This window comes from Dendropsophus ebraccatus, chromosome 14, assembly GCF_027789765.1.
Source record: "Dendropsophus ebraccatus isolate aDenEbr1 chromosome 14, aDenEbr1.pat, whole genome shotgun sequence".
Classification (NCBI taxonomy): domain Eukaryota; kingdom Metazoa; phylum Chordata; class Amphibia; order Anura; family Hylidae; genus Dendropsophus; species Dendropsophus ebraccatus.
This window is the reverse complement of record NC_091467.1, coordinates 37,571,275-37,599,176: the sequence shown is the minus strand read 5'-3', so window position 1 is coordinate 37,599,176 and position 27,902 is coordinate 37,571,275. Positions and strand designations below refer to the sequence as shown.

Here is a 27,902-nt window from a genome sequence, read left to right as displayed (position 1 = left end):
GGACTTCTCCTTTAAAAGTAAATTAATCCCCATAGAAGTGCCTGCACCTGGTATTGTACCCGAGTCTTCTGCTCCCCGGACAACTCCTTTAAAGTTCATGACCACACTCGAACACCTGTCTGGTGCTATTGTGCCTTCTAGATAGCTAAATGCATGTATACTGAATGTACCCGCAGGCCCCCATTCACACAAGGGTGGCAAAATAGTGCTCATTTGGCCATCATCAGGGTGGAATGTGCTGCCATATATTTCTTGATTTTTCATTATACAGGAAAAAAACAGACTCTGCTGTCTTCTACAGTTGGCCACCGCAGAAATAGTGTATGCAATGGGGGAATACATCTAATGAATACCTCGCAAGGATAACAGAGCCTTAGTGTTAGTTCCTTGTTTATCAACAATGCGGCCATATGCAAGGGAAAAGGCACAGATTCCTAATGGGCAGGCCGAGGGGTGCCCTCCTCCTGCGCCAGATTCATCATGATTTACACCCGTTCGCAAGCGTAAATCATGATACAAATCTACACCTACTTCCGAGGAGGTGTAGAGTTGTTCCACAATCCCGCACCAGGTGCAGGGCCGGCCGGCTTTACTAAGAGGCGTAAGCGTTAAATAAAAAAGTATATAAAAAAAACTATTTGAACCTATACAGCACCAGAGGTATAACAGAGTAACAGTTTGGTGGGAAGAGAGATTAGAGTGCAGTGGTCATCGCGGCCATTCTCACATCTATTAAATGTGCCTTTTTTGTCTATGTTTAGATTTTTTCATACTCCAAAACATATGGCAGAAAATCTCATAGCAGAAGAAGGTGAGTCCAGTTGAAACAGCAGCTTTCACCAAACTTGGAGAAAGTCCTTTAAAAAGGCCCTTAAACCCTTCTTCTCTTTGTATACGACAAGCACAGTCCACAAGCCCCTGGTATGTCCTGACCTGTAAGAACAGAGCAAACAGCAACTTCAGGAGAACAGAAAGGAGAGGACTACATAAAATAATAATGTCAGCATGCAATAACAAAGAATGCAAAAATTCCACTTACAAGCCTCCTCCTAAGATCCTTTCAAAAACAGTGCAGGATCCAGTGTTATTTTTTTCCAGTAAAATCACCAAAACCCCAAAGTGCTCCATCATATAATGGAACCTGCACTGCCTTTATTTTTATAGTTCTGTTCAAACCAAAATAAGAAGCAGATGTGCACAAAGCCTTAGGGTCCTATTAGACGGCCCAATCATAAACTGCTAGATCGGTGCTCGTTTGCTAAGCAATTACACAGGCTGACTAACTATCGGACAGCAAGGGCTGCACGGACATCGTTAGTGATGTCTGTGCAGCCCTTCCCTTTGGTGTAAAAAAAATTAATTATTAACTTAATTATTAACCACATTCCCTAGGGTCTTTGGAGGCCTGCCCCAGCGTATGCAGCTCTGCCTTCTGTTCCGGTCTCTATATTGACAGGCCGCCGGCCACTCAACCAATCAATGGCCAACGTCCTGTCTTGGCCAGTGGCTGCAACCTATCAGTGCAGAGACCAGAATAGAAGGAAGCAGAAGTCAGAGCTGCAGATACCAGGAAAGGCATAAGGACACCAGGGAATGTGGTAAAGTAAGTTAATATATTATTATTTTATACTACAATCATCAGCCTTTGGCCACATATTGCTATTACACGTAGCAATGTGTACCTTACACCCAAAAATGTTTTGTCTGCACCTATAGAAAAGATCAGCCGATGATTGTTTCATCAGTTCATCGTTATCTCTATTACACGGAGCAATACTCAGCTGAATTGGCCTGATTTGGTCGACTAGCGCTCCATGTAAAAGGTCCCAAGTCCTTAGTTTACAACTGTCATGCAATAATATAGAATGCACTCTGCAAGTGAAATGTAAACTCTGTTAAAAGGGGTTATCCCAAGATAGGGAATAACTGACTGGTGAGAGTCTGATAGCTAATTCCACAACCAATCCCAATAATGGAAGACAATTCTACTACACCTCTTCAATGTGTGTTGCTACTTCATTCATTTGGGTAACAAATGACCTCCATTCTCTAGATTGGTGGGGGATCCAGGTGATCAGGGAGATTGGTAAAATCTGGGCATACTACAGGTGGCAGCATGGGAGCCAGGGAGGTAAGTGTATGTTTTAAATCACTCCTTACCCTGGATTAGCACAGAAAGGGGACATAGCTGGATAACCCCTTTAATTTATTTAGTTTTTTTTAAAGTGTAATTGTGTGCAAGTCCTTTTCTACATATAAACTAGGTCTTTACTCAGTAAAGTCTAAACCCATAAACATTGCCCCCCCCCCCCAGCCTGTGGACATTAGTTTAGTTATTACTTACCTCTCCAAAGGCTGCCCTTGCCTGTTCAAACCCCCCGACCTGAAGTCTTTTTTTGAAAAGGTCAAGTGGATATGTAAGAGTCTTACTAAGAACTCCAGCTCCACTCCCACACAGGAGACTTTTCAGGTTATCTAATTCAAGAAGGGAAAAACAGCAATCAAATCAATTCTGTTAAAACTAGACAAATAAGAACAAATATAAAAATATAACCAGTACTGTGCTAAAATTTGAGATGTGTGGGAAAAAAATCCTGCAAAGTAAAATGCCTCTAAGTCTTTATTCTGCAATAATACAACAACCATAAACATACATCAATTGTCCCTGTAAAGAACAGAGTGGCAGCATGGACCCACATCCAGGGCTCCAGTCACTGTCTATAGGCTGTATGAGAATGGAGAGCTGGATGCTTTGAAGTAATCTTTTTTGTTTGCTGCAACGTTTGGCCAACGCCTATTCTTCCCATCATGCCCATACACATACATGCACTGTGTTCTCAATAAACATAAATAGTTGACTGGCCCAGCCAACTTTGCTCTTATGTGTATCTGCTTTGGCTAACAGATGGGGCTCCTAAAGGAGGCACAACCTTTTGTCAGGGACTATAATGTAGTGTCCAAATTATGGATTCATAGGAATGGAATGAAATATTATATATATATTATATATATATATATATATATATATATATATATATGCATACATACACACACACTACCGTTCAAAAGTTTGGGGTCACCCAAATAATTTAGTGTTTTTCATGAAAAGTCACACTTCTTGACCACCATACATTGTGAAATGAATAGAAAATAGTCAAGACATTGACAAGATTAGAAATGATGATTTGTATTTGAAATAACATTGTTTTTACATCAAACTTTGCTTTCGTCAAGGAATCCTCCTTTTGCAGCAATTACAGCATTGCACACTTTTGGCATTCTAGCTGTTAATCTGTTGAGGTAAGCTGGAGAAATTGCACCCCACGCTTCTAGAAGCAGCTCCCACAAGTTGGATTGGTTGGATGGGCACTTCTGGCGTACCATACGGTCAAGCTGCTCCCACAACAGCTCAATGGGGTTCAGATCTGGTGACTGCGCTGGCCACTCCATTACCGATAGAAAACCAGCTGCTGCTTCTGCTGTAAATAGTTCTTGCACAATTTGGAGGTGTGTTTAGGGTCATTGTCCTGTTGTAGGATGAAATTGGCTCCAATCAAGCGCTGTCCACTGGGTATGGCATGGCGTTGCAAAATTGAGTGATAGCCTTCCTTATTCAGAATCCCTTTTACACTGTACAAATCTCCCACCTTACCAGCACCAAAGCAACCCCAGACCATCACATTACCTCCACCATGCTTAACAGATGGCGTCAGGCATTCTTCCAGCATCTTTTCATTTGTTCTGCGTCTCACAAATGTTCTTCTTTGTGATCCAAACATCTCAAACTTGGATTCATCCGTCCACAACACTTTTTTCCAGTCTTCCTCTGTCCAATGTCTATGTTCTTTTGCCCATCTTAATCTTTTTCTTTTATTGGCCAGTCTCAGATATGGCTTTTTCTTTGCCACTCTGCCTTGAAGCCCAAAATCCTGCAGCCGCCTCTTCACTGTAGATGTTGACACTGGTGTTTTGCGGGTACTATTTAATGAAGATGCCAGTTGGGGACCTGTGAGGCATCTGTTTCTCAAACTCGAGACTCTAATGTGCTTATCTTCTTGCTTAGTTGTGCAACGCGGCCTCCCACTTCTTTTTCTACTCTGGTTAGAGCCTGTTGTAGAAAATCTTCAATTTCTTAGCAATTTCTTGCATGGAATATCCTTTATTTCTAAGAACAAGAATAGACTGTCGAGTTTCAGATAAAAGTTCTCTTTTTCTGGCCATTTTGAGCGTTTAATTGACCCCACAAATGTGATGCTCCAGAAACTCAATCTGCTCAAAGGAAGGTCAGTTTTGTAGCTTCTGTAACGAGCTAGACTGTTTTCAGATGTGTGAACATGATTGCACAAGGGTTTTCTAATCATCAATTAGCCTTCTGAGCCAATGAGCAAACACATTGTACCATTAGAACACTGGAGTGATAGTTGCTGGAAATGGGCCTCCATACACCTATGTAGATATTGCAGCTAGAATAGTCATTTACCACATAAGCAATGTATAGAGTGTATTTCTTTAAAGTTAGGACTAGAAAAGTACAGTGCTTTTCCTTCAAAAATAAGGACATTTCAATGTGACCCCAAACTTTTGAACGGTAGTGTATATATGTGTATATATATATATACACACACACACACACACACACACACACACACACATATATATATACACTCACTGGCCACTTTATTAGGTACACCATGCTAGTAACGGGTTGGACCCCCTTTTGCCTTCAGAACTGCCTCAATTCTTCGTGGCATAGATACAACAAGGGGCTGGAAGCATTCCTCAGAGATTTTGGTCCATATTGACATGATGGCATCACACAGTTGCCGCAGATTTGTCGGCTGCACATCCATGATGCGAATCTCCCGTTCCACCACATCCCAAAGATGCTCTATTGGATTGAGATCTGGTGACTGTGGAGGCCATTGGAGTACAGTGAACTCATTGTCATGTTCGAGAAACCAGTCTGAGATGATTCTAGCTTTATGACATGGCGTATTATCCTGCTGAAAGTAGCCATCAGATGTTGGGTACATTGTGGTCATAAAGGGATGGACATGGTCAGCAACAATACTCAGGTAGGCTGTGGCGTTGCAACAATGCTCAATTGGTACCAAGGGGCCCAAAGAGTGCCAAGAAAATATTCCCCACACCATGACACCACCACCACCAGCCTGAACCGTTGATACAAGGCAGGATGGATCCATGCTTTCATGTTGTTGATGCCAAATTCTGACCCTACCATCCGAATGTTGCAGCAGAAATCGAGACTCATCAGACCAGGCAACGTTTTTCCAATCTTCTACTGTCCAATTTCGATGACCTTGTGCAAATTGTAGCCTCAGTTTCTTGTTCTTAGCTAAAAGGAGTGGCACCCGGTGTGGTCTTCTGCTGCTGTAGCCCATCTGCCTCAAAGTTGGCCGTACTGTGCGTTCAGAGATGCTCTTCTGCCTACCTTGGTTGTAACGGTTGGCTATTTGAGTCACTGTTGCCTTTCTATCAGCTCGAACCAGTCTGCCCATTCTCCTCTGACCTCTGGCATCAACAAGGCATTTCCGCCCACAGAATTGCCACTCACTGGATGTTTTTTCTTTTTCGGACCATTCTCTGTAAATCCTAGAGATGGTTGTGCGTGAAAATCCCAGTAGATCAGCAGTTTCTGAAATACTCAGACCAGCCCTTCTGGCACCAACAACCATGCCACGTTCAAAGGCCCTCAAATCACCTTTCTTCCCCATACTGATGCTCGGTTTGAACTGCAGGAGATTGTCTTGACCATGTCTACATGCCTAAATGCACTGAGTTGCCGCCATGTGATTGGCTGATTAGAAATTAAGTGGTAACGTGCAGTTGGACAGGTGTACCTAATAAAGTGGCCGGTGAGTATATATATATATATATATATATATATATATATATATATATATATATATATATATATATATTATATATATATATATATAAAATCTCATGTCTTCCTCTACTTAGCAGCTGCTGTATGTCCTTCAGGAAGCAGTGTATTCTCTCCAGTCTGACATAGTGCTCTCTGCTGCCACCTCCTTTTTCAGTAACTGTCCAGAGCAGTAGGAAATAGCCATAGAAAACCTCTCCTGCTCTCCAGAGTGGAAAGAATACCACTTCCTGCAGGACATACAGCAGTTGATAAGTACTGGAAGACTGGAGATTTTTTTTTTATAGAAGTAAACTACAAATCTCTGGCACTTTCTGGCATCAGCGAAGTTCCACATTAACATTCCCCAACAGCTACCTCTGTTTTTTTGGGGCGGTGCCATAAATTTTGAATGTAGAATCAGTGTGCATGCTCCACTGTTGCCTCATTCAAAATAGGGACAACCCAGGACCCTCATTTTTGTGAATTGGCGGCTACATTCATTGTAGATAGGTGATAAGTTGTCATTATAAAAAAGCCCTTTACATAATTTATCTGACAACTTAGATATTACAAATAATAATATAAAGATAATATATAATAAATAAAAATCAGTTATCCACCTCTTTTATCCTGGTTACTGTGAAATAGCCAACTCCAGATTCTCTGCAACAAGTTGTAGGAGGAAAACTGAAGACCAGCATATGGGAATACTGCCAGCAATGTGGGAAACAGGCCACGATAGAAAGTGAATATGCCTTCTGTTCTGTACATAGTGACAACGGCACAGCGCAAGGTCTTATATACCTGTGTAAAGAATTGTGTTTTAGTATCAAGTATATAAACTGTATTAAAAGGGGAACTCTGGACAGCCTTTTTAAAAGAAAAAAAATAATAAAAAGCTTCAAAACAGTGCAAGGTTCTTACCTATGTTCCCCCCTAACGCTCCTTATGTGATTTCACAGAAGTCTCGCTGCTCTGATGCAGTTTTCTACATGCTCTACTTGTGTAGATGCGGCTGTCACACTGACAGTTGCATCTAACCACTCCGTATGCAGCAGGGGTGGCTACTGTGTGCCGCTGCCGGTGTCTCTCTGATAATAGAGTCCGGCTCGGCCAGACTCTGTTATCAGGGAAATGATTTATGCAGCGGAGCCGGAGCTGCACAGAGGTCTGGGCGGCTGGGGAGAGAAGACTGAGAGCGGGAGGTCCCGGAGAGGAGGCGGGTGGATGTGCAGCACATGTGAGGATACAGCCGGCTGGCAGGTGGGGGAGGGGACGGGGCTGTGAGGAGCAGACATCAGTGATGTGGGGGGTGACAAGGGGGGGGGGGGGGGGTCGGCCTTGCTCTGGCTATAGTCTGTGTGCGATCCTGTGTAACCTCCTCTTCCTCAGCAATTTTGGTGATTGGTGCAGATAGCAGCTGTGTGGGCAGTCAAGGTATCTGATGCAGCAGAGCTGTCTTAGTGTTATCTGATGCAGCAGAGCTGTCTTAGTGATAGCTGATGCAGCAGAGCTGTCTTAGTGATAGCTGATGCAGCAGAGCTGTCTTAGTGATAGCTGATGTAGCAGAGCTGTCTTAGTGATAGCTGATGTAGCAGAGCTGTCTTAGTGATAGCTGATGCAGCAGAGCTGTCTTAGTGATAGCTGATGCAGCAGAGCTGTCTTAGTGATAGCTGATGCAGCAGAGCTGTCTTAGTGATAGCTGATGTAGCAGAGCTGTCTTAGTGATAGCTGATGTAGCAGAGCTGTCTTAGTGATAGCTGATGCAGCAGAGCTGTCTTAGTGATAGCTGATGCAGCAGAGCTGTCTTAGTGATAGCTGATGCAGCAGAGCTGTCTTAGTGATAGCTGATGCAGCAGAGCTGTCTTAGTGATAGCTGATGCAGCAGAGCTGTCTTAGTGATAGCTGATGCAGCAGAGCTGTCTTAGTGATAGCTGATGCAGCAGAGCTGTCTTAGTGATAGCTGATGCAGCAGAGCTGTCTTAGTGATAGCTGATGCAGCAGAGCTGTCTTAGTGATAGCTGATGCAGCAGAGCTGTCTTAGTGATAGCTGATGCAGCAGAGCTGTCTTAGTGATAGCTGATGCAGCAGAGCTGTCTTAGTGATAGCTGATGCAGCAGAGCTGTCTTAGACAGATATCACTAACTTTATTTTTAACACAATAAAATAAAAATAGTCCAAAAATTGGTATCACTGTAATAGTGCAGGGATATTATATTTCTACCACTGTATTTTGTTTTTGTTTTTTTTATACTTTACTAAGTATCGAACTGGTATTGAGTATCGAAATAAAAAAGTTAGTATCGGTATCGAACTCAAAATTCTGGTATCGTGACATCACTAATTCAGAGTTTGTAAAAACGAACCGAATTGCTTCGTTAGCTCAACAGCTGGCTTATCAGACCTGGGAAATTTCTCCCAGTTTCCCAGGACCGGGTCCAGCTTTTTCCAGCACCCAGAGGGGAGCAGCACGAACTTCAAATGCAGCAGGCTGATAAGATGACTGGCGAGCTAACAAAGCGATTTGCTTAGTTTTTACTGTAAATTTGCTCATCACTGATCATAAGGTTACAATGTTAAATATAAAAGAGGGGAAAAGGAGCAGAAAAATTGTAATACCGTAATTTGTTATTCCTGGAATCTTTTCCTTCCATTTGGTCATGTGATCTTATGGTAACCTCCTGGAAGTTGCATGAGTTTCTGAGCTTTTAATAGAGTGACCATATTAGCTACTAGACCCTCCTGTGTGATGACACTGCATGGGACTGTTCCACACAACAGAATTCCCATTACAGTTATGTATAATGAGTATACAGCTCCAGTCACACAGTAACTGGCTCTAGCTGCCCATGTGATGCCATGCAATTGACAGAATAGCACAGATGGAGAGAAATCTGGATGGAATTTGAAAGTCAAAACATTGGCTAATCTGAAGCAAAGAAGACGAGGAGGAACTATAAAAAAAGTGAGTGCAATACACACAGTATAAGACTAGAATGTGATAAAACATTAGAATACATGGCGGTGCAGTAATAAAAGAGTGTTTAATGGATTGCTTCAATCAAATTTTCACTAAGTTATTGGGGAGGGTATTAAGAACACGGGTTACTGGATACCCTATAGGTCTACAACAGATTACTTTGTCACAAGGAAGTAATGCAAGGGCTTGTTGGGACTCCTGCACTCCTATTCTATACTTAGGGTAAATTCACACGGGCGTCTTGCACAAGAAATCCGCAGCTAATCCGCAATACACATATTATTCTTATTATTATTAATATGTGTATTGCGGATTAGCTACAGATTTCTTATGCGAGACGCCCGTGTGAATTTACCCTTAAGCTATGTTCACACGGCGCATCAGACCGGCCGTTCCGTGACCCCGGCCGGGTCACGGAACGGCCGGTCTGTGCCCGGATCATCGTCCGGCCGCGGAGCTCCGATGCGGGCGCATAAGCGCGCGCTCGCATCAGAGCTTCCCATAGCCCACAGTAAAGCAAGCGGCCGCAGAAAACTGACCTGTCAGTTTTTCTGGCGCCGCATGGGATCCCGGCCGGAGCGTATACGATGTGTGTACGCTCCGGCCGGGATCCCATTGCACATAAGGCTATGTTACACACCGCAAAACTACGGCTGTAGTTCTGCGGTGAGAACTACGGCCGTAGTTTTACGCAGTGTGAACATAGCCTTAAAGGGTACCTATCATTTCATGCTTGCAGCAGGATGTGCTGTGAAAATCCTGCTGGTACGCTGTCTGTTTAGGCATGTGCCAGAGTTTTTCTGGAAGCGCTGCTTACTCAAAGCAGTCAACGGCGCTTTCAGAATAATTTAGTCTCTGACGAGCGCCTGAATAGCCAACATACTGGCAGGATTTTTAAAGTGTATCCTGCCACCAGCACAAAATGAAAGGTACCCTTTAAAATTGAAAAATTACACAACATAAAACTGGGTGAAGCAATCAAGACTGTTCTGGTATGTATCTATCCAAAAGCTAAATTAGTGTGGGTACTGTAAGAATAAGCCAGTTATGGTCAAGGTCTACTCAGTACAATGTAAACTATAGTTAAGAGTTCGAGGGGTTGGGGAAATAAAATTTCTCCATGGCTGGAGGGTAATGAAAAAATAATAGGTTCTACTCACCTACCCTGATCCCCCCACACTTATCACTCCAATTTCTCCACTGGTCACCATTTTTCCTGGTTACTGTGATACCAACCCCACATGAACTGCCCGAGCCCAACTCAGTGGTCGGAACAGTTCCTGACAGGCATGTCACGCAATCAGGAAGAAGCGGTGACCTGTGGAAGATATAAAGTATAGGTAGAACAGCAGGAGGGCACCGGGATGTTGACTATAATACGGTTATTAATTTTACATGATCCCCAGCCATGTGCAAAGCCCTTTCAAACTATATTAGGGTAATAATAAAGCTATCATTTTCCTGAGAGTTTCCAAATAGCACTAGTACATCTTTTGACACAGCATAAACTGAACAAGAAGTATAAAGAATAATAAATAAATCAATCAATCAAGACTATAAAGATCTATTGCTAAGCTTTTACATTTTACCAATTAACTTATTGGTACCTTGGGCTCTCCCTGGGCAGCAAAACGCGTTCTGAGGGTGTCCAGAGGCTGCACTGCCAGGGTTGCTGAGCAGGCAGCCAGTCCCCCACACAGAAAGTGTACTGATGGAGCACGAGCATCAAGAGATGTGGAAGTATGAATGGTTTTAGTTAATGCTTCAAAGCTGACAAACTGCAGAGAGAAAAGACAAAAGGATTAATGGATTTAATCCAAAAATCTATTAATACTCATAAGGCCGTATTTGGTGGCCCAACCCGCCGTGCAAGCAAGTGTCGATCTGCTAGATCGGCGCTCGCTTAATAAGCCTATTACACGACTCCATGCACAAACATAGCAAGCAATGTTTGTGCAGCGCTTTCCTTAAATCAACTGTCAGACACGCATCTCTTATCACACAGAGATTTGTGGCCAATGGCAGATAATTTTTTTTACAGCAATTAACTGACGAGAAAGTGTTTGCTTACTCATCAGCTGATCACTGGCTCTATCACATGGGGAAATACAGTATCTGCCAGGCACATAATATCTCACAGCACTAACCTGTACAGCTCCGTAACACACAGACAAGAGCTGAGCTGGAATGTGTCCCTTCCAGAATCCAGCTAACCCTTCTTCTTTCAAAATCAATCTTACAGCTTGGAGAATTCCTCTGTACTTGCCAAGCTTGCCATTTCCATTCAGATCTTCAATTTGAAGCTGGGTGAAATACAGAAGAGTCCAATAACCTTTCTATCTTTTACTGATGCAGCAATACTAGGTCTTAATTTTTACAGGACTTAAAGGGAATCTGTCAGCTGCAATTCACATTTCAAAATGCTGACACTGTTAGATAGATGTTTGGTCAAGGAGACACATGGTACCTTTCATATATCTGTCCTAGCTTCCAGAATGTAGAAAATGTTTTTATTCTATAGAACAAAGAGTCAAAGTGGTATTCCAGAGCTCCTCAAGTGCAGCAGGCTGTAACACCTCCTTACTCCCACCTCCTATACCTGACCCTGCTTGAAACTCAGCATCCAAGTGTCAATCAAGCAGGAAGGGGGTGAGAGGAGGTTTTCCAGCTTGCAGCTATTCAGGAGCTTGGGAAAACCTCTGACATTTTTCTACATCCTGGAATCACAGACAGATATATGTAAGGTACCATGTGTCTCCTTCACCTAATAGCTACGGAATAGTGTCAGCAGTTTGGAAAGTGAATAACAGTTGACATATTCCCTTTATTTTTGCAATTGTAGTTTCTATATCCATAGTGCAAGGTGTAGTGTTTTATAATGGTAGTGGTATAATGAATGTGTGTCTGTGTTATACCATGCAGGTCCAGGGCAGTATCAGTAAAGCCGATATAAGGATACAACAACTTTCCTTGAAGAATTCCAGAGGATGAAAATCCAGAAATATATCCTTCAATGATCAATGAATTTATTTATTGCATTAATGTGAACAGTGACATTTCAATCCATCTACTGGGTCTTTTTCAATCTAAGTGTGCATAATGCTAGTGCTCTGACATATATTTAACAAATACTTATCTTTAGTTTGGATGTAATTAACAGTTAACAATTAACAATGTTTCTATCTTTGCAGATGACACCAAGCTTTGTAGTACAGTACAGTCTATGGAAGATGTGCGGTAGTTGCAGGTGGACACACTGAGTGTTAGGGTGTCCACTTGGCAAATGAGGCTCAATGTGGATAAATGTAAAGTTATACACCTGGGCACTAATAACCCACATGCATCATATGTCCGAGGGGGCGTTACACTAGTAGATAATAGACTACAGAACAGCATGCAATGTCAAACAGCTGCTTCTAAGGGTCCTATTACACAGGGAGACTATTTGCCCAATCTAGAAGTACTGGACAGATCTCCCCCATGTAATTAAGACAACGAACAGAGGAGGAGCCGATCATTGGCCAATGGTTGTCCTTCAGCTAGTTTAAAAATCATAAGCCGCCAACCACCCATCTCTCTCGTGGACACACTGAGTGTTAGGGCGTCCACTTGGCAAATGAGGCTCAATGTGGATAAATGTAAAGTTATACACCTGGGCACTAATAACCCACATGCATCATATGTCCGAGGGGGCGTTACACTAGTAGATAATAGACTACAGAACAGCATGCAATGTCAAACAGCTGCTTCTAAGGGTCCTATTACACAGGGAGACTATTTGCCCAATCTAGAAGTACTGGACAGATCTCCCCCATGTAATTAAGACAACGAACAGAGGAGGAGCCGATCATTGGCCAATGGTTGTCCTTCAGCTAGTTTAAAAATCATAAGCCGCCAACCACCCATCTCTCTCGTGTAATAGGAGGTGTGTGGTCAGTGGCTGAGAAAAGTATATAGAAAATAATAAATTTCCTTACCTCTCCAGGCTTCCCAGTGCCCTCCTGGCTGTTCTCCGCTCACCTCAGCTGCTGCTGAAACTTCCTAACCTGTCTTTAAAGTGACAGGCCACTCAACCACTCACTGGCCATGGCGCTGTCCCTTCTCAGCCAATTATTAGTTACATGCGACCTATGGCTCAATAGAGAGATCCCTGGGTGGGCACAGAGGGTGGACCCCCCGCAATCTCATATGTGTTCCCTATCATGTGTGTTTTATGAATTTTAGGGGATACTTGTATATTAGGATGCATAAAGAATTGTGAAGACACCCAATAAGATCTACTGGTGCTTAGTGGAATAAAATAGCTCTATACAGCTTAATCTGGACAATGGGGGAGATTTATCAAAATGGTGTAAAGTATAATTGTCTTAGTTGCCCCTAGCAACCAATCAGATTCCACTTTTTATTCCTCACAGATTCTTTGATTGGTTGCTAGGGGCAACTAAGTCAATTCTACTTTACACCAGTTTAATAAATCTCCCCCAATTTGTTTTGGCTTTCAAGTGTTTCTCTTCTACAGTGAGTGCCAATAATTTTAGAACTTTCTTTTAAGGAATGACTATGAAGACAAGTGCCAAAAATTATAAAGAAATACCTGGAAGCGAATTTTAATGACATCCAGGGGGCTTATAGCCGCTCTAGTGACCAATCCAGAAAGGGATCCTGCAGTAGCCACTTCCACTGTAGAAAGGTGGCGTTCCTCGGAGTCAGGGTCAAATCCCACCATCCTTCAAGGACACCTAGAAGAAAATCATACACAGAAAATGTTTTAGTGGAATGTCAGGTCTGATGGAAGCCTCATAGTTTTATGTTCCCACACCAGAAGCAAAATTAGAGGGGGGCAGGGGGGGCTGCCGCTCCCAGGCCCACCAAGGCTGGGGGCCCACTGACAGAGGCGAATTTGCCTCCAGGGTTAGTCCCTCAGTAGCTGCTTAGGGCCGCAGCTGCCATGCACACCTGCACAGAGGGGGCCTTATCCACAACGCAGGGGGTGTTGGCATCAGTCAGTTTTGCCGGTAAATTAATGTACCGGGTTGTTCCTGATAGGCTCCGCCCCCGAGACAATAAGCCCCGCCCCCAGTGCTACCCGCGGGTCGGATTTTAACCCTCTTGCTGCCAGAATAAACAAAGCCTGAGGAGGAGACAGAGGCTGCACAGCAGCAGGTGGGATCTGATAGCACTGCCACTTTGAGGTAACATAGCTTCCCAGCATCTTGTATGATAACCAGTGTGTGAGAGACTGAGAGCCTGGACTGTGTATAACCAGTGTGTGAGAGACTGAGAGCCTGGACTGTGTATAACCAGTGTGTGAGAGACTGAGAGCCTGGACTGTGTATAACCAGTGTGTGAGAGACTGAGAGCCTGGACTGTGTATAACCAGTGTGTGAGAGACTGAGAGCCTGGACTGTGTATAACCAGTGTGTGAGAGGCTCTATTATATGCTCCAGCAGATCCCGCTGTCCGCCCCAAAGGATTGACATGTGTGGTATTACAATTTGGCCCGTTCTCATCAGTGGAAGTGAGCTGCAATACAACACACAAACTGAGGACAGGGGTGGTGCTCTTTCTGGAACAAAGCAGCTATGGTTCTCTAATCTTGCATAACCCCTTTAAATTTTACATGGCCATATATGTGAATTGTAGAAAGCCTTTTACACTGCCCTCAATTCCTATTCTAGTAATGTAGTAGAATATTCCCTTTATTATTTGGAAAGCAGTGTAGTCATCTGAGGGTCCCTATGGGTAACTTAATCGGTTGGGGGCCCACTCAGACTTGCTCGCCCCCCCTAGGCTGAACCCCTAGCTACGCCCCTGTCCCACACAGTATGTTTGCTCAGTATTTCAGACAGTATTTTTCAACAAAAATCTGGAGTGGATTGAAAACACTTTATGCAGCCAATGGTTACAAATGAAATTAGAACTTTTACTCACCTGCCCCAATGGTCGCTTAGTCAGTCACAATGGTCACTGGCCCTGGCTGTGCAACCCTCCCTCCAGCAACTCGCCTTGGCCACGTCCTGTGTGTCAAAACACAATCAGAATGGATGTGACATAGGATTGGATGAGTAAAAGTTTTGCCTGAGTTTAAGCCAAGCTCAGATAAAGAACTTTTATTTTGACAGATAATCCATGCACAGGTTTTTTTTTTAAGGCTAGGCTAAATGGCTATTCCCGGTCATGTGACCAGAAATCACTCTGTCACACTGCCTGTTGTGTGACCCCTTGACCCTATTCTCTTGTATGAGTGAAGGGGTGATGCAACTGGGAATAGCAGTGTAACCCCAGCCTAATAGGCAGCTCTTTCTTAGGACTTCTGCACACATTGAATTTCAATGGGAATCTATGGTGTAAAATTTTTCAATGTGGATTTGGAGGGAAAAAAAATGACATCACTTCTTTGTTGCAAAAACCATACGGATTTAGCACCAATCAATCTTAAGTGAGAATGCTGTCCCGTGTGATGGACTGGCCGCTCAGCCAATCACTGACTGGAGTGGCAAGCTGTCAATCAGCCGGGTCGTATTATTGGCTGAGATGATTATCCCAGAGGCCGTAGGGGGACCCAGAGTGGCAAACAGCCACTGGACAGGCACAGGAACAGGTAAGAAGTGGTGGTTAATATGTTCCCCCCACCCCCATCTTCCTCCTAAAATCATAGCAGCATGTGCCCCCCGGGCCGGTCTTACTCAATATCAATGGGCCGTGTGTTCCGGATACAGGTTAGGGGCTGCAGCGGCCGCCTACCCTGTGTGCGGAGGAGAATGAAGTCCGCCTCTGCTCCCCCGCTCTCGCCCCCCCCCCGGCCGCAGGTTAAAGGACCCAGGGCCGCAGCGGCCGGCCGTTCACCTAGCAACAGGCCGGAGGAGGATGTTTGGCTCTGTCCCCGCCCCCAGCCTCCTTCCAGCGCCTGCAGCCGCACTACCCAGCCAGCGTCAGGCCGGAGGAGAAGGAGGGGGATGCCGTCAGACGGGAATCCCAGGCGCACTAATAGCAGACAGCCCATTGGCTGTCTGCCTTGTCAATCACCGCCACGCTGTTTCCGGCCACCCGCGCGCTAGTGACGTCACGCGTCTGCAGCGGGGAGAAGAGGAGCTGTGCGCAAGCCTGCCAGATCTCTAGGTGAGTATAGGGGATCCTTTACCCCCAATACTGCTCTACTACTACCCCCAATACTGCTCTACTACTACCCCCAATACTGCTCCTAATACTGCTCTACTACTACCACCAATACTGCTCCACTACTACCCCCAATACTGCTCCTAATACTGCTCTACTACTACCACCAATACTGCTCTACTACTACCTCCAGTACTGCTCTACTACTACCCCCAATACTGCTCTACTACTACCCCCAATACTGCTCCTAATACTGCTCTACTACTACCACCAATACTGCTCCACTACTACCCCCAATACTGCTCCTAATACTGCTCTACTACTACCACCAATACTGCTCTACTACTACCTCCAGTACTGCTCTACTACTACCCCCAATACTGCTCTACTACTATCCCCAATACTGCTCTACTACTACCCCCAGTACTGCTCTACTACTACCCCCAATACTGCTCCTAATACTGTTCTACTACTACCCCCAATACTGCTCTACTACTACCCCCAATACTGCTCTACTACTACCCCCAATACTGCTCTACTACTACCCCCAATACTGCTCTACTACTACCCCCAATACTGCTCTACTACTACCCCCAATACTGCTCTACTACTACCCCCAATACTGCTCTACTACTACCCCCAATACTGCTCTACTACTACCTCCAGTACTGCTCTACTACTACCCCCAATACTGCTCTACTACTACCCCCAATACTGCTCTACTACTACCCCCAATACTGCTCTACTACTACCCCCAATACTGCTCTACTACTACCCCCAGTACTGCTCTACTACTACCCCCAATACTGCTCTACTACTACCCCCCAATACTGCTCTACTACTACCCCCAATACTGCTCTACTACTACCCCCAATACTGCTCTACTACTACCCCCAATACTGCTCTACTACTACCCCCAATACTGCTCTACTACTACCCCCAATACTGCCCTACTACTACCCCCAATACTGCTCTACTACTACCCCCAATACTGCTCTACTACTACCCCCAATACTGCTCTACTACTACCCCCAATACTGCTTTTCATACTGCTCTACTACTACCCCCAATACTGCTCTACTACTACCCCCAATACTGCTCCTAATACTGCTCTACTACTACCACCAATACTGTTATACTACTACCCCCAATACTGCTCTACTACTACCCCCAGTACTGCTCTACTACTACCCCCAATACTGCTCCTAATACTGCTCTACTACTACCCCCAATACTGCTCTACTACTACCCCAGGTACTGCTCTACTACTACCCCCAATACTGCTCTACTACCCCCAATACTGCTCTACTACTACCCCTAGTACTGCTCTACTACTACCCCCAGTACTGCTCTACTACTACCACCAATACTGCTCCTAATACTGCTCTACTACTACCCCAAATAGTGCCCTACTACTACTACCCCCAATACTGCTCTACTACTACCCCCAATACTGCTCTACTACTACCCCCAATACTGCTCCCAATAATGCTCTACTACTACCCCCAATACTGCTCTACTACTACCCCCAGTACTGCTCTACTATTACCCCCAATACTGCTCTACTACTACCTCCAGTACTGCTCTACTACTACCTCCAGTACTGCTCTACTACTACCCCCAATACTGCTCTACTACTACCCCCAGTACTGCTCTACTACTACAACCAATACTGCTCCTAATACTGCTCTACTACTACCCCAAATAGTGCCCTACTACTACCCCCAATACTGCTCTACTACTACCCCCAATACTGCTCTACTACTACCCCCAATACTGCTCTACTACTACCCCCAATACTGCTCTACTACTACCTCCAGTACTGCTCTACTACTACCCCCAATACTGCTCTACTACTACCCCCAATACTGCTCCTAATACTGCTCTACTACTACCCCAAATAGTGCCCTACTACTACCCCCAATACTGCTCTACTACTACCCCCAATACTGCTCTACTACTACCCCCAGTACTGCTCTAGTACTACCCCCAGTACTGCTCTAGTACTACCCCCAGTACTGCTCTAGTACTACCCCCAGTACTGCTCTAGTACTACCCCCAGTACTGCTCTACTACTACCACCAATACTGATCCTAATACTGCTCTACTACTACCCCCAATACTGCGCTACTACTACCCCCAGTACTGCTCTACTACTACCCCCAATACTGCTCTACTACTACCCCCAATACTGCTCCCAATACTGCTCTACTACTACCCCCAGTACTGCTCTACTACTACCCCCAATACTGCTCTACTATTACCCCCAATACTGCTCTACTATTACCCCCAATACTGCTCTACTACTACCCCCAATACTGCTCTACTACTACCCCCAGTACTGCTCTACTACTACCCCCAGCACTGCTCTACTACTACCCCCAGCACTGCTCTACTACTACACCCAGTACTGCTCCTAATACTGCTCTACTACTACCCCCAATTGTGCCCTACTACTACCCCCAATACTGCTCTACTACTACCACCAATACTGCTCCCAATACTGCTCTACTACTACCCCCAATACTGCTCCCACTACCATTCCTACTATTACCCCCACTCCTGATACTACTACTACTACTACTCCCAAAACTGCTACTCCCCTTATCTACTACTACACCCCTCACCTTCTATGCTTCTACTGTTACTACACCCCTTATCCACTATGCCTCTACTACTACACCCATCATAATTAGCAAAAATAAAAAATAAAAATCGAGATTTAAATCTAGAATTGAGGAAAAAAAATAAATCGAGATTTAATGTTTTGCCCATATTGCCTACCCCTAGTTCCAGCCATAAGGTAAGGATGGGCGTTGGAGTTCCAGCTCTCAGGACATGAGTTGTAGTTCCAGATATGAGGTCAGGATGGGAGTTGTAGCTGCAGTTATGAGGTCGGGATAGGAGTTGTAGTTCCAGCTGTGAGGTCAGGGTGGGAGTTGTAGTTCCAGCTGTGAGAGTTTTGCTACAACTGGGGGCACACAGATTGGGGAACATATGACATAATGACACCATAAATGTTTATAACATAGAGCGATTCTCTGCCTAATCAGATATCGCCCCATGTTACATGACCAGCAATCAGCTCACTTGTCGGCTGATTGTGCACTTTAAGGCCAGGTTCACACACAGGGTAAGACACCGACCGTTCTGTGACCCAGCCATGTGCACCCCCATCCCAATTCAACATTGCACACAATGGAGAGTGCGGCCGGGGCCGCACTCTCCATTGTGTGAACTGTCAGTCTTGTGCGGCCGCTATTCAATGAATAGCAGCAAAACAAAACTGACGTGTCAGTTTTCATTGCAGCCGCTTGCAATCCCGGACGGAGTGTATATGTGTATACACTCCGGCCAGGATTCCGTTGTCTGCAGCACAATGTAAATTATCAATTAATCATGGCCATTGTTGCAAATTGCAACAACAGCCTTGATTAATTGATAATACGTTGTGTGAACATAGACTAAACCTGTCCACCTGCATCCACCATTGGCTATGCATTTCTCTGTGTAATGGGGGCAAAGAGGGTTTAACTATTATATGGACACACAGAGAGGGGTTTAATTACTATATCTGGTTGGTTAGGCACAAAGAGGGTCTATCCTCTATATATGGAGGCACAATGGGGGGCTTATCCGCTATATGAGGGTACAGATTGGGGGTGTCTTTCTATTATATGAGGACCAGGGGCGCATTAAGGGTACCACAGGACCCGGGCAGTTTAGAAATTGTGGGTTGTAGTATTGTACAGTGATATAGACACATATATACAGACATATATGACCCATATTGCCCCTGGCACCTGACAGTCTCACCATAAGAAGCAGAAGAGACAGACAGGTAGTCTGTCATCACCAGCAGCTGCAACATCTCTCCCGGTTGCCCCTTTTATCCTCCCTGGCATGTCCTCCTTGGTAGGCACACTTTGACACCACCGCTCCTGACCCTCGGTGACAAGGGTGCACCACATGACCCGGACGTCCAACACGGACACTACTCTGTTTGGGGGTAGCTGTGGAGATCGGGGGCTAGCAATCAAAAGGGAGACTAGACGGCATCAATTAGTGTGGTGCATTCCGGCTGAGGATATTTTCCAGCTATGAGCAGTGGTGTGCGTGGCTGTGTTATAATGGGGGCAATCTCCCTGGGTCCCCCGGAGCCCAGGGCCCTGGGAGGTAGCACAGATTGCCCTCATTATAATCCGCCTATGATGAGGACATAGAGTGAGCCTGCCAGCCTGGATCTAAATACTATGGGGGGCATAAAGTGGGCATTGTTATAGTGTGGAGCAATAGAGATGGGGAGTGTATAGAGGTAAGGGTGGTGCTGGAGCCAAGAGTCTAACATGTTTCTCTGGTTAATTCTGCATAGACTATTCATGGACTGGAGTAGTCTTTGTGATGGCCGGGCCAGATGGAGATGGAAAACGAAACAACTTTGCTTAACAACACATCACCTGCAACTCACACAGAGAAGACGCCTTGGATGTAACTGCACTAGTTGCACTAGTATATCCGGGTATGATTAGTAATATTTGTTTATATGGTGGATTCTATCAGTCACCATACAGAACACAGGTGTCAGCTGTAGCCCTCCAGCTGTTAACCATCATGATGTAGTTTTGCAGCAGCTGGAGGGTAGCGAGTTTGACCCTCCGGTATAGTGGTATCAGTTGCTATGTTGTGAGAAGAGATGAGCTAATCTACAGTAGGAATGGAGCGAAGCGCTTTCTATCTGCATTCAGCTTATCAGGCTGCAGGCTTTGCAGTCCGCTCTGCTTGCTGCCGCTTCTCCCCGGGTGCTGGGATCCAGTTTCCCAGGACTGGATCCATCTTTTCCCAGCACTCGGGGAGGAGTGACACAGAGTAGAATCGCCCACAGTCTGATAAGCTGAATGCAGATATAGGAATGAGGCAATTCACTTCATTTGTACTGTAGATTCACTCATCTCTAATTGTAATGATGGTGGTGGTCATGGTGCTGAGGGATTATCTGTTATACTGGTATTATTGGTAGTAACAGTCTCTATATAAGTGTAATGATGGTGGTGGTCATGGTGCTGAGGGATTATCTGTTATACTGGTATTATTGGTAGTAACAATCTCTATATAATTGTGGTCATGGTGCTAAGGAATTATCTGTTATACTGGTATTATTGGTAGTAACAGTCTCTATATAATTGTGGTCATGGTGCTGAGGGATTATCTGTTATACTGGTATTATTGGTAGTAAAAGTCTCTATATAAGTGTAATGATGGTGGTGGTCATGGTGCTGAGGGATTATCTGTTATACTGGTATTATTGGTAGTAACAATCTCTATACACTAGATTGGTCGGTAATATTATGGTGGTAACTTGTATAATAAGAATAATAATATTTGCTTCTTGTATACCAGTGTTATTTGGTAACTGATGGCTATTTAGACATGTACAGTATTAGGCATAGAAAAATATTTTATTTTAATTTTATATATGTGTTTTTGGTTTTTCTTTATAAATCCTAAAATTTGCTGTAACCTGTAGCTGAAATATGTGCCCCATGCTGGGCCCATCAGCTACAGCACAATCCTCATACTGCCTGATAGATATTAGACAGACAGACAGATAGATAGATAGATAGATAGATAGATAGATAGATAGATAGATAGATAGATAGATAGATACAGAGGAGAAAGGAGCCGCACTTCCTCACAGGTGTAGCGGGTGCAGTAGGATGCAAATCCCTTGGCTGGGGGGATCCCCAAGTATCACACGAAAATCCAAAGCACTCCAGCATAAGGTGAAAAAAGGTAGTGGTTTATTACAAAAATGTGCAGAAACACAGGATGCAACGTTTCAGTTCTCTCACAGAACCATTATCAAGCATTCTGTGAGAGAACTAAAAACGTTGCATCCTGTGTTTCTGCACATTTTTTTAATAAACCACTACCTTTTTTCACCTTATGCTGGAGTGCTTTGGATTTTCGTGTGATAGATAGATAGATAGATAGATAGATAGATAGATAGATAGATAGGAGAGAGAAAGATTATAGATAGATAGGAGAGAGATAGATAAAGGAGATAGATAGATTTAATAATAGGTAAGGGCCAGAGTTGTCCTTGAAGGATGGGCCGCTGGCCTGCTACTCATGGGCCACTGCTATGTGGCGGCCCCCCAGGCTAAAATTTGCCAGCCAGCCCCGGACTTCTCCCTAAATGCAGGTTAGCTCGATAAAAAGAGACTTAGGGGGAGATTTATGAAAGGGTGTCAATATACACCTGCTGTAAACTGCCCACAGCAACCAATCACAGCTCTGCTTATATTATACCAGAGCTGAAAGCTGAGCTTTCATTGGTTGCTGTTGGCAGTTTATATCAGGTGTATATTTACACCCTTTCATAAATCTCCCCCGTCCATTTATGCAGAAAGATTATCTGGCAGATTATCTGCCAAAGATTTGAAGCCAAACCCAGGAATGCACTTGAAAAGAGGAGAAATCTCAGGCTTTCCTTTATGACCTGATCTCTGTTTATAGTCTGTACCTGGCTTTTGCTTCAGCTTCAAATCTTTGGCAGATAATCTTTCTGTGAAAATGGACCCTAAGACCACATTCACATGTCCGTTGTTCTGTCCGCAATTGCCAATGTTATTCAATGGCCCTGTTCACAAGTCCCTATGGGGCCATGATCAATGCCGCAGAAAAATAGTACCTGCTAATGGATTGCTATGCTAATGACATGTCAATGTAGCGCTAGTGAAGCACAGAGCACTACAGATGCACATTGGTAGTGTAGTCCTCGGGTTGCACTACGGATGTGTGAATGTAATTACCTGCGCCCAAAACCTAGGCAGAATCTGGGGCAAACAACATTGCAAAATCAAGGATACACCTTATATTTCTGCCAATAGCTCCGGTGTGCCGTCACTTGTATAACTACAATAGCTCCGGTGTGCCGTCAATTGTATAACTATAGTAACTCCGGTGTGCGGTCACTTGTATAACTACAATAACTCCGGTGTGCCGTCACTTGTATACCTACAATAGCTCCGGTGTGCCATCACTTGTATAACTACAATAACTCCGGTGTGCCGTCACTTGTATACCTACAATAGCTCCGGTGTGCCATCACTTGTATAACTACAATAACTCCGGTGTGCCGTCACTTGTATACCTACAATAGCTCCGGTGTGCCATCACTTGTATAACTACAATAGCTCCGGTGTGCCGTCACTTGTATAACTACAGTAACTCCGGTGTGCCGTCACTTGTATAACTACAGTAACTCCGGTGTGCCGTCACTTGTATAACTACAATAACTCCGGTGTGCCGTCACTTGTATAACTACAATAACTCCGGTGTGCCGTCACTTGTATAACTACAATAGCTCCGGTGTGCCATCACTTGTATAACTACAATAGCTCCGGTGTGCCATCACTTGTATAACTACAGTAACTCCGGTATGCCGTCACTTGTATAACTACAGTAACTCTGATGTGCCGTCACTTGTATAACTACAATAGCTCCGGTGTGCCGTCACTTGTATAACTACAATAACTCCGGTGTGCCGTCACTTGTATAACTACAGTAACTCCGGTGTGCCGTCACTTGTATAACTACAGTAACTCCGGTGTGCCGTTACTTGTGTAACTACAGTAACTCCGGTGTGCCGTCACTTGTATAACTACAATAACTCCGGTGTGCCGTCACTTGTATAACTACAATAGCTCCAGTGTGCCTTCACTTGTATAACTACAGTAACTCCGGTGTGCCGTTACTTGTGTAACTACAGTAACTCCGGTGTGCCGTCACTTGTATAACTACAATAGCTCCAGTGTGCCTTCACTTGTATAACTACAGTAACTCCGGTGTGCCATTACTTGTGTAACTACAGTAACTCCGGTGTGCCGTCACTTGTATAACTACAATAGCAATTTGAAAATGTTACACTGTAATGTTTGCATCTGACTTCCCTATTGAAGTAAATGGACAATAAATCAGATCCCTCCGCATTCCTGACCACATGCCTGCTGCAAACAATACTAGGGGAGAGGCAGCAGTGTGTGAACATGCACCACAGCAGTGTTATGTGTACACAGAGATTCCTTAGGAACACATGCGTCTTCTGGATGACTGACTGATACAGCATCCATTATATAGCGCTAAGTACTATAACAGGAGTGGGTGACATGCAGAAACATCACTGCCGCCCCGGAGCTCCTCAATGATTGATAACCCCAGGTAACGTGCACGCGGGCTCCATTATGCCGTATACCCTCGGCAGCAGATTATCCCCGCTCACCCCGGCTGCTACTCACACACTCACCTTCTCCGTCACTGTACTTCATAGAGAGCCACTGCCCCCAAGCCACGCCCTCCAACTTAACCAATAGGAAGTGAAAACTGGGTTAGACCTTTCCCAGCCACCAATGAGATAATGTTTTACATGATCATGTGATCAGTTTCACGCGGCCTTTGCTGCGTGGTAGTGACGTCATTGGTACCGGCGCTGACAGCTCTGCTGCAGAGCGATGTGTGAAGGGAGATGAGTCAGTGCTGGCAGTGTATGGTTATTACCGTATACACTGGTAGAGCTGGGCTCAGCACACTATGCTGTGCTATTCAGTTTTTTATATCATACCTCTGAAACCTTGACGTGTCTTTATTTCTGGGGGAAAAATGACTATTCACAGCAGGACTGTGTAACAGAATCATATCTGCCCTATGGGCGCAGTGCCTCTACCCCCCATATGCTGCCCCCTCTATAGTGAGCAGGGGCGGTCTTGGCATTTCTGGGGCCCCAAGCGAAGTTATGTCTGGGGTCCCCCCCTCGACACGCGTTCCAAAACAATAGACCGCTGTGTGTTGCCTCCAGTACTATATACCCCTTGTGCGCTACCGCCAGTAATATATACTCCTTGTGTCCTTCCCCCAGTAGTATATACCCCTTGTTTGCTTTCCCCAGTAGTATATAGACCCCTGTGTGTTCCCCCAATTATATATAGCCCCCCGTGTGCTCCCCCAGAAGTATATAGACCTCCTGTGTGCTTCCCCAGTTGTATATAGACCCCCTGTGTACTGCCCCCAGTTGTATATACCCCCTGTGTGCTCCCCCACAAGTATATAGGCCCCCTGTGTGCTCCCCCACTTGGATATAGACCTCCTGTGTGCTCCCCCACTTGGATATAGACCCCTGTGTGCTCCTCCAGTAGTTTATAACCCCCTGTGTGGTTCCCCCAGTAGTATATAGACCCCCTGTGTGCTCCCCCAGTATTATATAGACCCCTTGTGGGCTGCCCCAGTAGTATACAGACCCCTGTGTGCTCCCCCAGTTATATGTAGACCACCTGCCTCACAAGTAGTATATAGACCCCCTGTATGTTCCCCCAGTAGTATATAGACCCCCTGTGTGCCCCACCAGTAGTATATAGACCCCTGTGTGCTCCCCCAGTAGTATATAGCCCCCCTGTGTGCTCCCCCACTTGGATATAGACCTCCTGTGTGCTCTCCAAGTTGTATATAGACCCCATTCTGCTGCCCCCAGTATTATATAGACCCCTCTGTGAAGCCCCAGTAGTCTATAGCCCCCTGTGTGCTCCCCCTGTTATATAGCCCCCCTGTGTGCTCCCCTCATTTATATAGACCCCCGATGTGCGCTCCCCCAGTTAAACAGACCCCTGTGTGCTCCCTCTCCCATATAGTATATAACACAATAAAACAAACACTTATACTCACCTGGGTTCGGGCGTCTCCTCTTCTCTTCACTCTTGTGGCCGCAGGAAGGGTTTTCCCTGCGATCACAAGAGGCCGCACTCCCCTTGTCCTGGCGCCGATGCTTCAGTGATGTCACTGGAGCGCCGGCACCACAAGGACAAAACTGCCACTTGTGACTGCAGGGAAAACCCTTCCTGCGGCCACAAGAGTGACTGACAGGAAGGGGGCCAATGTCTCCCGCCCTGTCAGTGCTGCTTCATGTAACTATGAGCGCTTATTACGAGTGCTCAAAGTTACAATTCAGATGGCAGCAGCGAGCGGGGCAGTGGCCCTGTCCAGCAGTCTTGAGCACAAGAGCGTGGCGTGGGGGCCCCCCTGGATGTTGGGGGCCCCAAGCGATTGCTTGGGGTGCTTGGTGCCAAAGACCGCCACTGATAGTGAGGTGGATGCTGGGAGCTGCTTATATCACATAGTCCTGTGCAAAACATACACCAGTCCCATATACAAGCCCTGGCAAAAATGATGGAATTGCCAGCCTCAGGATGTTCCTTCAGTTGTTAAATTTTGTAGAAAAAAAAATCAGATCACAGATATGACACAAAACTAAAGTCATGTCAAATGGCAACTTTCTTGCTTTAAGAAACACTAATAGATATCAATCCAACAAGAAAGAAAAAAGTGATGGCACTGTCTGGCTCTCCACTAGATGGCACTATCTCAGGCTGGGTCCGGTATGTGGTGGTGCTCAATCCGAAATAAACATGCTGTATGAACAATGAATAAAGGATAAAAGGAGGCACTCACCAGCAGTGTATTCAGACCATCCGGCTTTTATTGCTGTGCGCAGGGGGAGCGGGGGAGACAAGGTGGGTGACCGCAGTTTCGCGGCTTAGTGCCGCTTTGACGAACCCTCATGTGACTGGTACGTCACTTCCTTTTATGTGTGCAACTTTATCAAACAATGTGAGTGACAAACAAACAAACATCCATTAAAATAAAGTACAAATTACACTGGCTAGCATATTCGGATATAGGGATTCATGCAATATTCACATCACTACGAGTATTAAGACCCAGGGCGCCAAACGCATCATATTTAATAATAAGTTCAGTTTCTTTTTGAAGGAGCAACCGCTTTCTATCACCCCCACCTTTTGGGGGAGGGACAATACATAACCCAGCAAAATGTAACTGTGAGGAATCCCCATCATGTTCCTGCTTTATATGTCTGATCATGCGGGGGCTACCTTTCCCTGTCTGCACTGATCTGACATGCTCTGAGAATCTCCTCCACATGGGGCGGATGGTCTTCCCTATATAATATTTGCCACAGTTACAAATCAAAGCATATACCACATACTGGCTTTTGCATGTCATAAAGTCATTAACCACATGTTCATGGCCACCTAATTTAATGTATCTACCATTATTTAATGATCTACAGTAGTGGCAATGGCCACACTTAAAATTACCCTTGGCTGACCTGGATGTAAGCCATGACCCTTCTTTTTGTGGATTCTGTTTGTCAAGTCTCCCATGGACTAGTAGATCTTTAATGTTCTGAGTGCGTCTAAATGTCACTGTGGGGCGCTCAGCAATGTGTCCTCTTAGGTGTTCGTCCTGTTCTACAATGTGCCAGTTTTTGTAAATAGCGTTCTTAATGGTTCTCTCCAGGGGTGAATAATCAAATGTGAATACCACTCTTTTTTTATCTGCCTTGTGTTTTTTATTTACATGTATATTACGCTGTTTTGTTGTTGTGAGCAATTGGAGTCTGTTTACACTTGACGCCCTCTGGAGGCTCTCGCTAATTAGTTGTTGGGGATATCCTCTTTTTCTCAGTCGGTGGCTCAATTCCTCTGCCTGTTTAGTGAATAAAATTTCATTGTTATTTATGCGTCTCAATCTGATAAATTGACTGTACGGTAACGCTCTCTTAGTGTGGTGTGGATGGTAGCTAGAGTAATTAAGCAGTGAATTGACAGCCGTCTTTTTTCTATAGCATGATGTGGTAAGTGTGCCGCTGCTAATGTCCAGGTGTACATCTAAGAAGTCCAGCTCCAGTCCCCCATACACAGATGTATAAAACATGTTGAAATTATTATCATTCATGTATCCCACAAACTCCAGGAACCTTTCTTCCCCTCCCGACCACACAATGACAATATCATCTATGTATCTTAAATATAGATGTATAAAGCAAGAAAATCTGTTGGTTACTGA

The 27,902-nt window shown here is 44.9% G+C and overlaps 1 protein-coding gene across 3 annotated transcripts; it reads right to left on the bottom strand.

Moving 5' to 3' along the window:
- On the bottom strand, nt 1-26,716 carry SLC25A19 (solute carrier family 25 member 19). Of its 3 annotated transcripts, XM_069952635.1 has the most exons (8): nt 24,292-24,338; nt 14,802-14,887; nt 13,465-13,609; nt 11,018-11,173; nt 10,478-10,648; nt 6,511-6,694; nt 2,345-2,475; nt 1-933 (listed from the first exon to the last, which is right to left on the bottom strand). In XM_069952635.1, the coding sequence occupies exons 3-8, from the start codon at nt 13,594-13,596 to the stop codon at nt 733-735; spliced, it is 975 nt and encodes a 324-aa protein (XP_069808736.1). In that variant the 5' UTR covers nt 13,597-13,609; nt 14,802-14,887; nt 24,292-24,338; the 3' UTR covers nt 1-732. The 3 variants fall into 3 exon arrangements, with proteins under 3 accessions (XP_069808736.1, XP_069808738.1, XP_069808737.1); XM_069952637.1 differs by lacking the exons at nt 14,802-14,887; nt 24,292-24,338 and adding an exon at nt 26,484-26,716; XM_069952636.1 differs by lacking the exon at nt 14,802-14,887 and having other exon boundaries at nt 24,292-24,329.
- Between the last annotated feature and the right edge of the window lie 1,186 nt (nt 26,717-27,902).

Coding starts and splice junctions, on each gene's coding strand:
- SLC25A19 (XM_069952637.1), bottom strand. CDS start 13,596: ATGGTGGGATTTGACCCTGACTCCGAGGAACGCCACCTTTCTACAGTG. Junction 11,174..13,464: donor TCATTAAAATTCGCTTCCAG/GTATTTCTTTAT, acceptor TATTTCACCCAG/CTTCAAATTGAAGATCTGAA. Junction 6,695..10,477: donor CTGCCCAGGGAGAGCCCAAG/GTACCAATAAGT, acceptor TTCTTTACACAG/GTATATAAGACCTTGCGCTG.